Here is a 14,175-nt window from a genome sequence, read left to right as displayed (position 1 = left end):
GTACTATTGGTGGAGTCTAATTTCTGTTAGTCCTGCATGGCCCAATAAAAATGGAGATGCCACTGAGTTGGATAATCCACAATAATGAGCACTCTCTGTCAGTCTACTAATAGCACCATACTTCCACTTTCATTGTGAATGCCAACCCTGCCTTTGCTTTCTCAAAGTGTAGCACTAGCAAATGTTTTGGAATTAGGTCTCCTGCTTTTAATGTGCCCACCATTGTCAGGCTCAAAGTGATGAGGAGCTGAAATTTCACAGGTGTGTGAGGACCTCACGGTCCATTTCTAGAGATCCAGGCTTAGGCATTGTTTTCACATGGCTGTCATCACGAAGGCTGTTGCACACACCAGGATTTCATATTCATACTAACTGGGCACAATTTCAGTCTGAATTTTAGGAATTATATAGTATTTTCATTATATCTTAGACCAGTGGTTGGCAAACTACAGCCAGTAGGCCAAATCTGGTCTGAGGCCCATTTTTGTACATCCCCTGAGCTAAGAATAATTTTTATATCTTTAAAGATTTAAAAAAAAAAAAAAACAAAGAAGAACTTAGACCACGTGAAGCCTGCGAAGCCTAAAATATTCACCATCCAGTCCTTTACAAAAAGAGTTTGCCAATCTTTATCTCAGACGAGTGGTTAAATGTTTTGAACTGTGGAACCCACTCCTGCCAAGCCTCAGTTTACAGAGCAGGCGGAGGAGGAGCTGCCCTGCTGGAGGAGTGACGGAGGGGAGTGGCCTGCCTCCCTGCAGCTGCTCCAGATAGCCAAGGACCGCTGGGCTCTGGTACCAGTTTGAAAACCACTGTTCTGGGCAGTCCTAAAAATAATGATTTGTAATTAGCATGTTGAGTATAATGGGCTGCTACTGAAATTGTGCCTTGTGCCTATAAACGGTTTATTGGCATTTTCTCCTAAGCATAATAAACATTTCCTGAAGGTCAGAAGTCCAAAATACGTTGGCAGGGCTGCGTTCCTTCTGGGGGCAGCCCACCTGCATTCCTTTGCTCATGGCCCTGCATCACTCTGCCCTCTGCTTCTGTCGTCCCATCTTCTCTGACCCCAGCCCTCCCGCCCCCCTCTCCCAAGGACCCTGTGATTGCACCCAGGATGATCTCCCCGTTTCATAATCTCCAACTTAATCCATCTGCAAAGTCCTTTTGCCATGGAAGGTATCATTCACAGGTTTGGGGAGTTAGGGTGTGACTGTCTTTGGGGGCCATTATTCTGCCTACGGCAATGCATAAAGTATCTGAAAACGGTGCGAAAGGAACTGGAAGTGCTGGTTGGTTGTCTCTGAGGAGGGATCCAGATGGCTGGGGGTCCGTCTGGGAGGAATAGTTTTCCTTGTACCCTTTTGTCTCTTTGGGTATGTTTATTTGCTCACATATAGTCTTCATATAATTAGTAAAGCTCTTTGATGTCATGTCCTTAGTGTTCACAGATCTGTTCAAAATCCTAGGTGACCAGACACACTTCTTGGGTGAGCAGTGATACAGATGTCTCAGTGTGCTGTTTCTTTATTTTAGCCAGGGTCAGAATAGTTCCTACATAACTTATTTGAGTTCAATTCCGAACATTTACTGAGGGCCCAGTAGCACTTACTTCATGCTGTAGGGTGTGGAGAAATGTGTTAGCCACACTGAGTACATTCTGAGCAGCACTGTCCTCTAGAACCTTCTGCAGCGATGGAAGTGTTCTCTGTCTGCACTGTTCAGTGTGGGAGCCACTAGCCACAGGCAACTCTTGAGCACTTGAAATGTGGCCGGTGCAATTTTTCCTTCTGTTTACTTACTTTTGATTAATTTAAATAGCCACATGTGTCTAGAGGCTACCACACGAGACACTGCAGCTTTAGAGAAAAATGTAATGAATTCTGAGGTAGGTGATTTCTCAGACCCGTCTTGGAGGGCCAGGCCCTAATTTAGCAATGACTTACATTCTGCACTTTAAGTTTCTTTACAACTGGATTTTGCTCCACAGGGAGAATATGATGATTGGAGATTGAATCCCCAGGGCCACTAGAAGGCCTGGCCTGATATGGCAGGTGTCTCGTGGATCTCACAGCCTTTATGCTTCCAACGTTCCTCTGACGCTGCTGGAATTGTTTCCATGAGGAAATGTGTACTGAGTCTCTCCTCTCTCCTTCCGGCAGGACCCCAGGGACAAGCACCGCCCCCTAGGGTGCTTTCTGTTACGGACACGTTTACTCCCCTGGAGAATGGCTCTGCCCACCATCCCCCTCCCATCTCACCACCTCTCTTCTTTCCTGAGTTTTCAGACTGGGGGCAGGAAGTTTCTAAGAAACTGCAAAACGGAGCAGAATTTACCTCTTCCTTTTATCCTCTTCTTCTCTAAAGGGACTTACTGAAGTCCCCTTCTTCTCCTTTACCGTGACCCTGGAAATTGTGGACCTATCTCAGGTCAGGGACATACCTGTCGAGGAGGTAGTGCGGGAACTGTGGGCCTGGTGCCCATCTGCAGGTGTATGGGTTTGGACTCATGCCGGAGCCCCTGGCTGTCTAGAGTGTCGGTCTCTGCTCACACTCCCCACCCTCTGAGATCCGCGGCCTCTGTGCCTGCCGGGGCCTGAGGCTGAGGGTCTAGGGAAAGAAGTGGAACAGGCTGTGAGTCCCAAATCGCTTCTACCCCACCGATTCAGTAATGAAATTGGAGTCCTGGATCCTCATTTTGTCTCTGCGGCGGCTCTGACCTTGCACTACCGCTCAGACACTTGCGCTTCGATTTCCTAATCTATCAAAACAGGCTCACTCGGATCCCTTTTAGCTTTACTGTTTGGTGCTTCTCACTGGGAAGATGGGCATCGAGGGTAAACTCTGCCTGCTGTCCTTCCTCTGCTAGCAGTCCTGTGCTCTTGAGGTGGTGAGAGGGTTTTCTTCACTCTTTCCCTCAGGGGCAGAGAGGATTTCTGCCTCAGGGAGAGAGGACTTTCCCAGGAGCCGGTAATCAGCCATATTCTGAGGCCACATCCAGGGAGGTCGAGGTTCCTATTGTCTCTATGTCAGTTAGCAGGTGCCAAATCTTGGGACTTGGCTTGGTTCAGCCTTTGTTTCAGGCAGGTAGGACACAGTCAGGAGACCCCACACTTGGCCCCACGACTGAGTGAGGGTGTCTCCTGGCTGGCTGCGAGCCCCGTGAGTCCATGTAGCGGGAAGCGCGGTGTTGAGCCTGCCCGCTTATAACAGGGCTCCCTGTGCCAGGTGGACTATAGCAGTGTCATCACATAAATGCCCCCACGTCACTGGGAGTAACCTTTCTTTCCCCTCTCTGGATTTTAACTCTGATCCCTTTGTCCTTAACAAACAAGCACTCTAGGTCCGACGTGAGGCTGTACACAGACACTGGCTCATTATCCAGTTAATCTCCGTTTGCTGTCATGTATTCAGCCAACAGTGGCATTTGCCTGCCTTCAGTTCGAAAGCCTGTTTTTTCATTGTCGCTTACGGGAATTGCTGAATGACTCATTATGCCACGGTCAGCCCTCTGTGTTATTTGCCACAATAGGCCTGACCAGCCAGATTAAAGTGTGCGGTAACTACAAGCTGCTGTGTCATCGGTTCGGGATCTGTGTCCCCAGTCCGAGCTCTAAACTGAACGAAGCGAGATGAGCTCAGGCAGTTCATTCTGGAGTTGAGCCTGTTTTGTGTACCTGCTCCGGGTTAGTGCCAGGCTTAGAAGGCAGATTCAGTCGATCTTTGTGGGATGGATGAGTATGTTCATGATACAAGTTAGGGACTCTAACAGTAAGGCACAGGCTGCAGTGAGTCCCGCTCTAGTGTGCATATGGATCACCTGGGAAGCTTATTCCAAATGCGTTGTCTCTGCCCCACCCATAGAGATGATTCAGTTGTTTTAACAGGAGGCCTAGGACTTGCATTTTAACTATGCACTCAGGTGATTCCTTTTCCAGGTAAATCTAGCATCTAGAAAACAATGTCCCGGGGCTTTAGGAGAGTGATGGGTACAGGTTTCATATGGGACATACAGGAAACACTTCAATGCGTTCCATTCTTGTACCAGGGAAGACAAATAGGTTTCATCGAACAATTCAGCTCAGAGCAGTTAGTAGTGGCTGTGGTGGCGGGGAAGATTCTGAGGTCATGCTCAGCTTGCAGGGGATTATCAATTGCTGATGTCTTCCGTAGGCAGGGATGGGAATGTTGGCACATAGACCATACATCTGTCATCGTGGTGGCCCGGACGCAGGGCCTAGAAGCCAGATCCTCACCTGGCACAAGGAAAGCAGGCCATGATGCAAGTGATAGATAAGTCACTTAATCCTTGGCTGCCTTTCCGTTCCTGTAAGATCTTAGGGTAGTTGTAGACAGCAGCAGTGGACACATGAAAAGCTCGGCGCCTGGTGGTGAGTGCAGAGACAGTGGTGCCAGGTTGAATCCTGCCTCACTACTTAGCAGTAGTGTGACAGCGGGCAACTTGTTTAACTCTGTGCCTTCATTTCCTCATCTGTGAAATGGGAATGATAATACCTACCTCAAAAAATAGTTATGGGGATTAAATGAGGTAAACCATATGGAGCCCTTAGAACAGTGCCTGGCACGTAGGACAGTATGTGTCAGCTGTTACTTTTATTATGAGCTTATTGTGATTTGTGGGTGTAAAATTATTTTCAGCTCTTTAGAGAAGGGAACTTTCGTACTCTAAGACGGTGGTCCCCAACCTGGGATGGGGGGCGGGTAGGCAGAGCCCAGGCGGTCGGGAGCAGCTGTAAATACGGACGAAGCTTTGCTCACTCACCTGCCACTCCCCACCTGCTGTGCCCCGCTTCCTAAGTTTCATGGAAGACAATTTTTCCACGAGTGGGGGTGGGGGTCAGCAGAGCTCTGCAGCCCAGCCCAGTCCAAGGCCTGGGGTTTGGGGACCCCAGGTCTGAGATATTCCTCAGGTGGCTGGGCTGTGAAATCTGTACAAGAGGAAGGTTCATCAGATGCATCTGAATGTTGCAAGAACACCTCTTCCTGTTGTACAAGGAAAAGGATGTAAAATGTACAAGTTGGCTTATGTCTTCTGATAACTTATCCCTGCCACTGGAGCCACGGCGGGCAGGCCACTGAGATACCCAGTGGACAGTTACTGATCTTTGCTTGAAGTTTTGAAAAGGGAGAGTTCAGTTGGACTTTTTGCATGGAGAGAGAGGGTGTTACATGGGACCTAGTTTCAAAGGAGGTTGCTGGCAGCACTAATGGCACAGTAAAAAGACCCAGCAGCATTCAAACATTTATGAGCTGGCTGGAATGGCTTGCTTGTAAATTCTAACCAGCTGCGCTGTTGTTTAGCAAAGCCTCCCAGGGCAGCTGCAGCCTGGGACAAGTTTTCCTGAAGCCCAGAAAGCTACATAAGACTCATTTCCCACTTACCTTATAGGTTTTCACCTAAGTGGCATTGATTGAGCTCCTACTATATGCCTAGCTTTTATGCCGGGTGCTGTGGGGGATACAAAAGTGGTGGCCAGTGCCACAGGTACTTTACGCTCTGGTTGAGTAAATGTTAAATGTTTGGCATAAACTTAAAAAAACTATACTTATTCTGTGTACTGTTTGTAAGGGGACCACAGGGATACAGACAGCAAGGACCGTGGGACACCCCCTTTGGCATTTACCATACACTGCAGGGTGTCTGAGACGCGTCCTCAGCTGTGACAAGTGCAGTCCATGAGAAGGGCCTCGTGGCTCCTGCAGCGGTCGAAAGGGAAAACACGCTGCAAGCTGGGAGATTAGGGAAGGGAACGCGAGAGCAGGGCTGGAGAGCTGGTCAGATTTTCAGAGGAGGGATTGCTGAGCTGAGTGCCTTGTCCGAGCAGAAGCGGAAACATGCCGTGTTCAGTAAATGACGAGCAGACCATTGTGGTTAAAGCACAGGCCTGTGTTGAGGGCTGAGGGCAGGGGGCAGTGGGCTCTGAACCCAGGTTGGGGGCTGTGGAAGGGCTCTGAGTGGGAGAGTGACAAGACGGTATGGAGCAGAAGTCAGGTCAGGGAGGCAGGGGGGGGATGCAGTGCAGCAGGAGCCGAGGCGGCAGCACAGCTGGGTGTGAGCACCTGGCCCTGGTGCACTGGAGAGAGGCCGGCCTTGAGGGACATCGTGAAGAAACTAACTACAGACATCATTTGCCTCAAAAGATGTAGGCTTTTTATCCACCAGTCAACCTCTTGTGTTTTACAGATTCAGCCAGTTATTGAACAAACCTTCCCCTTTTCTAAAGTTCCAGAAGCCTTCCTGAAGGTGGAAAGAGGACATGCACGGGGAAAGACCGTAATTAATGTTGTTTAAATAAATATGCAGTTTGGTGATTGTTGGCTGTCTTACTTGGTGAGTGCCTGAGGGCTCAAAACTTTTTTCTAGCCATCCCTTTCACACATTGTTTCCACATTAGATTATAAATCCCATGACATAAGCTCAAAAAAATAAACACACCTTTTTGGCCAGTAATTGACACAGAAGTACCAGCACCTGGACTTCTCCGTGGTCTCCTGTCAGTGAGAACTGCATCTCGTTTTTTCCAAGCTGTTCTCTCACGCCAGCTTTGCAGGTTGCTGTGGCACCTTCTTTCTAGTAGCTCAAACTCTGCTGTGCCAGGTTAAGGTTCGTGTGATACTAAAACTTTCAGTGTAGGGATGGATGTCAGCATGAAGAGATTATTTAAAGCCGGCTCCTTGGATTCATGGATGGTCACTTTTCTAACTGGCCAAGGTTTCCTTTTGTTTTTATTCCTCTACCCTAATGTGGTCATCAGCCCCCAAAGTTTTGAATCTCTTAGAGTTATATATAAAAATCTGGCCCCTGATTCATTTGTTTACTCTCTTAATATTGAAACTTCTTAAAACCCTTACATTTTTGCATAAAGGCTGGGCCTCTTTCAACACTGGAAACATGCTTCTCTGAGGGCTTTTCCGTGGAAATTGCAACCCTTCCAGTGGAGCCCAGAGCTCCCGATCATCTGACCTCAAATGCTTGCATTTAGGTATCTCACCAAACTGTTGTCGTGTATACCTTTGACTGTCTAGTCTTTTGCATTTATTTAAGGTAAGTGTTTTATTTCCTGATGTACTCATCCCCAGCATCGTACACTGTTTCTAGCTTTTGATATAGACCAGTTTTAAGAAAATTTCTGCTGGGTTTATTCCTGTTAGACACTGATTTGGTAGTGTGTTTGGAGGCAGGCTTTTCTCTAGAATTGCTGGTCCTAGTTCAGATTTATTTCAAAAGAAAAACGTGATTTTCCAGTTGTAAATACTAGCTGCTCTGGACTTCCAGCTGGAGCAGTCGCAGCTCTTTTCCCCTGAGGGCTGCCTCGTGGTAGTGAGGGGGTAAAATGATACTTGAGCCAGGACCTCACTCGCCCTCGTTTCCACCCTCAGAAACAAGCCAGTCTGAAGAGAGGGTGGTCAGGAAGACCTCCTGCTGTTGCTTAATATTGAGGCACCCTCAAACCTGCCTCGTCCTCATCAGCAGGCATTGTCCTCTAGTCTGCTAGCTCACCCTCTCTGAAGTGTCACATGAGGGCTGCTGAGTGGACTCTAGCAGATTTCATCAATATTGTTAACCAGAAACAAGTTTATTCATGAGAAATTCAGCACAGGCTGTCGTAGAATGTCTTACCCCACCATACTGTAATGACATGCACAAAAAGGCCTAAAGTCAGAGCTGTACATGTAATGCCTGCTGGATGCCATTGTACATGTGCAAAACTGAAGGTAAACTAATGACCATGATTGCCTACCATAGACTCTAGGGAGGCTCAACTTAGAATTGGAAACACACTTGAACAGATGAAAAGGAAACAAGATTTGTTCTACCTGTGACAAGAGCATCAGTATTCAGTGATGAGGACAAAAAGCAGAAAACAGGTATTTAAGGAAATGTTTAACAGTTTTGTTCAAAACTAGAACCCACTATTTGAACAGCACTGTATGGGGCCAGTGTATTGTCAGCAGTTAAACAGTTTCAATTTGCATTCTTGAAATGCTTACTGCATTTTAGGGTTCTCAGAGTTCTAAGATTTGACCAACAAACATCACTTCAGGTTTCCTTCCCTTCTCTTCCTGGAGATAATTGCTGGTCCATCCCTCTGTTCTGCTGCCCGAAGGCAGTGATGTAGGGGCTGCTGTAACCCAGACCTGAGGCTGCCACCTTCAGCAGGGTTGTGTGTGCAGCCGTGGAGTGCTACAGGGAAGGCAGCCCATGCAGGCCGATGCAGGCAGATATGAGGGCAGGAAATTAGGCTGAAAGATCTGAGTTCAGCAAAAAATTGTATAACATGGTTTCAGCCTGTTGTAGATGAGTAAGGATGGGCTAAAAAATTAGGTCCTGGTAATAGTGTTCCCGTAGCAGCTGAGAGAAAGGCATTAAACAACACTTGTGTGACATTCATAATTCAAATCCTGCTAATGTTAGCAGACATGGACATGAAATTTTGTAAATTTAAACTGAAAGAAAACAGTATTTTTGTTACTGAGTTCCTTAAAATATGTCTGAATATATAAGGCTTTCCCTCTTTGTAGCATAACGGTTCTAGAAAACGTTAAGGCCAAGAACCAAAATTACAGACCTACACAGTCCTCTACCTTACAGACCTGAGCTTTTCTCCTTGTGTAAGGGATCTGTAGGTCCACGAAGTTGGTAAATTTGTTCCTGTCCTCTCCTGTCACTATCTTTGGAAATAATTTAAAATGTACATAGTTTTGATAAAAAATTTTTAAAAAACATCCAAAAGCTGCTAATAAGGGAACCTGTTTAAGCAGCTACTAAAAGGAAAAGGCAAGAAATGAAAGGAGGACAAATTATTGGTTTTAAAACTAGTCTTTTGAAAGGATGAGACAATTCAGTCATGGCAGTATGACTCAAGATGGAATTTAGAGTTATTGAAGGAATAGATCCACTTTCCAATTGGCTTGTCCATCAGCACTGTCCTTTAGTTTTTAAATAAGGTGGCTGGAAAGACCTCCAGAAACATCTCTTCTGCCTTCTTTGTTGAGGTTTATAGGACCATGGCTTCCCACACTTGTGTAAACTTCTCTTTGCTGATGGTGTTGAGGATAATGTGATTTTGATCATACTGTGTACCCCCTGAAAGAAAGAAAAATAATAAAAATATAACATGCCCACAGGAAAGGGGCTATAGCAGACACAGTTTATTCCAACACTGGCACAGCAAAAGTAAACAAGGTGTGAAACTGCAGGCCCCAAGGAACCAAAGCAGGGGGAGAAACCCTGACCGCCCACCCCAGGGGATGAGACGGTCACCTGCTATGGGCGAATCTGTCAAAATGCCATCCCGGGGCACCAGCAACTTCACACAGGATATCCTACCTGAATGGGGCTCCTCTTTCTACCCGATTCTTAAAAGCTAGTCCACAGTCACTCTTAAAGTGTCTGAAATTGAGGGGAACGGAAAAATCTCGAGAAAAGGAGCAAAGAGACTGTAAGATGTATTCAGTGGTGAGATCATGGGTTTGAGACACAGTGAGGAATCGCAGACCTGGCAGTGGAAAGCTGGGAGGAGTGGTGGTCAGAGGAGCAGGTTTCGCATAAACACTGAAACACGACTGCAGTAGGGCACAGGGAAGGTGCGAATGACGCCGAAGTATACAAAGGGCTGGGGTAGCACTCCCACTGCCGGGAACTGGTCTGCTATATGAAAATTCATGGTATTTCAGATGCTGAGTGCCACCGAACCATACAACTAGTGTCATAAACTACCTAACTCCCTGTCACCAGAATGTTTGAAAAGATTTTTCCAAGGGTGCTTATTAGATATTTCAGATACTTTCTGTGTTAAAAACAGCCTCATGGCTTCTTTCAATGAAGAAGTATCATTAACAAAATAAATTTTCAGGTATCTAATTTTTTTCAGTGTGGAATAAACATCCTTTCAGATACCTTATCCTTTTTTAGCATCAGCCTTTGTACCAATATTATATCACCAAGGAGCCCATCAAAAGACAAATCTGTGCATCTAAATGTAGGGTATGGCTGGTATTAACATCATGCTTCATCCTTAGGCCAAGAAAAACATTCTTCTCTCCTTTAAAGCATTTACAAAATATTTACAACATACTCTATTAAAAAGTTCCTGAGGAAATAATTCATTCTTTTGTCTTTGGAAAGAATTTAAATCATCTAGACTTAATAAAGTGAGCATGAATCACCTTCTACTGTTATTACAAGGTATGTAGTCTGGAATAATATATAAATGTCTACCAAGACAACTCCCCAAACACAGAGTTGGGCTAAAAAATAGGTGATCCGATAACTCTTATGGCAATTTTTATAGGTAACAAGTGATTCAACAGTTGTAGCTGATGAAAATCATGGTTTCCTATTAAGTGCACCAAAGAAGAGATGTGTTTGCATTTCCTTTGCATAGTATGTGGGATGTGCAGCCCTGCTCTCTCATGTCCACAAGATGGCGTCATTCTCCCACATTCTGAGAAATTTAAATTTGGCTTAACAAGAAATTGACTGTTGTAGCTACCATACTAGATACCGAGAGTTCACAAATATACAGGAGGTACTTAACTAATTTATGATGTATGTTAGGAAGGGGCCTTGGAGCTTTAAAGTGAAGTCCGAAGGAAGAACCTTCTAGAGTCCCCAAAGTTCACGTCAGCCAAGACTAGGAGCCACATGTCCTTACTTCTGGCCCACTGTTAACGCAGCAAGTGGGGGGCGGGGGGCGGGAATCCTCTATACTTGGAGCTTCTAGAATGTAAGCTCTCTGAAACCAAGGTAGGAGTCTTTTTTTTTTTCTCACTTTGGCAGCCCCAGTGCCTAGCTCAGAGCCTGCCACATAGGGGGTACCAAATAAATACATGTTGGAAGAATGAAAGAAGAAATGCTCTAAGGAATAGTGACCTTAACCCTGGAAGGGACCCAGGAAGCCGATTACACTTGTAAGAAACATGAAGGTTTGCTCAGCCTTCCTTTGGGGAATAAATAGCCTAATTTTTCTAACATATCCTCAAAAATTCCATTTTTGCAATTTAGTCACATTTCTTTGGCTTCCCTGGAGGTTTTGAAACTATCTTGTATAGCCGGAAGAGCTGCAGTGCAATAAAGTAGATCAAAATAAGAATAAAGAAAAGTCTGACTGAGTGATTTTTTTTACCAATTTGAGCCTTAGATTGATCATCTATTCAATGGATATTTCACCTGTCTACATATTGACAAATCTGTTGCACCACATGTGATGTGAAGGATACTACATATTAATCGTTTTCTGAATGTTGCATTTACTTTCTTACATCCAACGGTACTACCTGCATCCAGCCTGTGGCTGTATTGCTTAATTTGTGCTCCTTAAATGCAGTACTCTGCCTTAAACTTTGCCTCTGAGCACCCTTCCAACTTCTTGGGTTCTGTGTGATTCTAATTCCATTGTTAAGTGGGTTGCCCACTACCCATCTGGAAGTCACCCAGAAATGACAGCCACTTTTGCTCCATTCAGTTACCAAAGCCCCTGATGAAAATGTTCAGGCTTATTCTCCATTATCTCCAGAAAAGTTTTTTAAAAATCAGATCACAGCTGTTTCTTTACCCCTACCTTTAATAACAGCATTGGCCTAAAGCCCTGATTAAAGTAAAATTAAGCCAACTTCTAGCAATGATTTAAAATGGAGTATGTAGTGTAGCATGGTTACATTATCACCAGTTCACCAAACTTACAAAATATAAGCATGCTGGCTTTCCTGATTCCTATTAATTTAAAGCAAAATTACCCCCAGATGACATGACCAAAACACACTATGTGTTTGTCAATTGCAACAACACTAGTTCACTGAGTTCCTGTGTATAAGTTAGGTCATTTTTGTTTTGTTTAAAAATGACCATCCATGGTTCTGGTATGGTCCTCAGACCAGCAGCACTAGCATCACCTAGGAACTTGTTAGAAAAGCAAATTCTCAGGCCCCACCCCAGACCTACTGAATCAGAAACTCTGATGAGGCCTGGCAATCTGTGTCTTAACAAGCCCTTCAGGTGATTCTAATGCAAATAAAGTTTGAAGACCACTAGTTTAAACCTACTCTTCCCCAGCACTGTCAGTTCATTCTGGATTAAGTTCACTGAAATACACATTCCATTGAAATCCTCTAGGCTGAGTTGTCTAATTCCTTTTCTAGCTTAGATTTTTTTCAATGAAAGGTTAACATGTATATACATGAGAATCATCAACTATACCGAACAGCCTTTTAGCTTGTGATTTTTAGTCTAACACTATTATAATAAATAGTTTGAAGGCGGCCTGTGTCCAGATTCCAGTTTAGCACTTAGGAGTGTGAGGTCTTGGCCAAACTGATTAACCTCTTTGAGCCTGAGTTTTTTTGGCTATAAAATTGGGGGGAAGAAGAGAGGGAGAAAGGGACAACATAGAGCTCATAGGGTTGCTATGAAGAGCACATGAGATAATGTACTTATAGCAGGCATATAAGGGTTCTCTTACTATTGTTAAAATAATACACATCATTTTCAAAAGTTAAGAATAGATTTTTCCTTAACTAAAGACAGACATATTACAATAAAGAAAATAAAGGAAATGATCCTTACCTTTGACATCTAAAACTAAATTTGGCTTCAACTTGCTGTAGATTCTGCCATCCGACTTCATGCTCCAGAACTGACTGTCTGCATTCTGGTCAAGGGCCAGGCCAAGTTTAGAGCCAGATGTCACCAAGCTACCCACGATTGTCAGACAGCAGTCTTCTGCTATCTGCTTAGTGGAAAAGACAAGGTATCTTAGAGATGGATACATACTTAAGTCTCCTAGCAATTATTTTCCTGGCTAAATTGATTTTTAAAAATTATCTTAGTTCCTGGGTTCATTTAACCCACATAAGGCAGGCCAGCTTCTAGCCAGAGTAACTAGAATCAAACAACAAATATATATCCCCTTCATTTCAGATGACATAAGTGATGGAAAGTTCTCAATTTTTGTCCATTGTGCGAGACTTTGACCCTTTGCAAGACTCTGTGCCTTACTAGTGAGGAAAGCCTCGGGGCATTAAAACTGCCCATGATGATATTTTTCCCTGTCAGACGTGACCATGATCCTAGGCTGGTCTACAGCTAAATCTCCCCTGACATATCCACCTCTGCTTGGCCTGACCTTCCAGTATATGACTACACCTCTAATTCTGTAGCTCTGGAGTGGCTAAAGGGCATTTTATCATTTTAAAACTTGAAATTGCACTTATTAGCTTGTCTTTCCTTCATGAGAAATGTCTAAAATTTTCTAAACGGACATGCTCTCCAGCTATTAAAAAAGAAAGAAAAAAATACAAACTTAGTAGAGGGTGTTTTAATGCAGAGATTTTATGAGCCCTCCCCTGAAGTGAATCTACCCTTAATATATTTAAACAATGTATGGCAGTCAGATGTTCACATGCCATGAACGTGTCTTGCCATAAAAATGTTTATGAAAGGTATACTATTCTATATTGAGATAAAAGCACTGTGATAATCTAGGACACTTTACTTTTTCTCATTGACCTACTGAATTCAAAATTGTTAAACAAATCACTGAAATGTGGGTTAGAAATAGTTGTTGAAAGGCACCATTTTCTTGAATTACGATAATTCAGAGGCAGAAGCTGGCTGCCTTCCACGCTGCTTTATTGCAGCTACTTCTGGTTCTTGTGCCGTCTCTCCTCTGCATGTCTCAACAGCACTTCTGTTTACTGAAAGGATCATTCTCCCTCAAGCACAACCGACCCAATTAACAAGTTGTACACCTTTTCACAAGGCTGCATGCCTTCTGCTGACTCACGGGGCACCCAGGTTTTTTTTTTTCTTTCTTTTTTTTTAAATCTGGAGCAAACAGTCAAGCTCATAAAATCAATGAGTAAGAAGTTATCTACCATAGAAGCATAAGCTTCTCTCATGAAATCTTACTACATTCAGCTTTTAAATGTCTTATAGCAGAAGTGATATGGGATGGATGGGTCATTTTCCACTTTACAATACGTGACAATCAGGAAATGGATTGTGTTGTATACGCAGAGGTATCTCTTCTATCTTCATCCTATTCTGTGGGCTTCTCCCAAATGGAAACGAACCAAGAGTGGTTTTTGTTGATAGTGCTGGAGCTTATAGTTATTAATATTTGTATAAAAAGTAGGAAAAGGGAAAGAATAACA

General features: G+C 44.2%; 2 protein-coding genes across 3 annotated transcripts in view; one reads left to right on the top strand and one right to left on the bottom strand.

Moving 5' to 3' along the window:
• The window catches only part of RTN4IP1 (reticulon 4 interacting protein 1), a 48,345-nt gene extending 42,012 nt beyond the window's left edge, over nucleotides 1-6,333 (top strand). For both annotated transcript variants that reach the window (XM_045544110.1, XM_045544111.1), the window contains exon 9: nucleotides 6,206-6,333. In XM_045544110.1, the coding sequence (XP_045400066.1) occupies nucleotides 6,206-6,313 (108 nt within the window). In that variant the 3' untranslated portion in view covers nucleotides 6,314-6,333. The remainder of the gene's footprint in view (nucleotides 1-6,205) is intronic.
• Nucleotides 6,334-8,826: 2,493 nt separating this feature from the next.
• Nucleotides 8,827-14,175, bottom strand: part of CRYBG1 (crystallin beta-gamma domain containing 1) — a 47,678-nt gene continuing 42,329 nt past the window's right edge. Inside the window, exons 19-20 of the mRNA XM_045544108.1 lie at nucleotides 12,587-12,749; nucleotides 8,827-9,109 (exon numbers count right to left, since the gene is read on the bottom strand). Of these exons, the coding sequence (XP_045400064.1) occupies nucleotides 9,021-9,109; nucleotides 12,587-12,749 (252 nt within the window). The 3' untranslated portion in view covers nucleotides 8,827-9,020. The remainder of the gene's footprint in view (nucleotides 9,110-12,586; nucleotides 12,750-14,175) is intronic.

Source organism: Lemur catta, chromosome 2, assembly GCF_020740605.2.
Source record: "Lemur catta isolate mLemCat1 chromosome 2, mLemCat1.pri, whole genome shotgun sequence".
NCBI lineage: Eukaryota > Metazoa > Chordata > Mammalia > Primates > Lemuridae > Lemur > Lemur catta.
The sequence above is the reverse complement of the archived record's forward strand: the minus strand, read 5'-3'. Positions and strand labels throughout refer to the sequence as shown.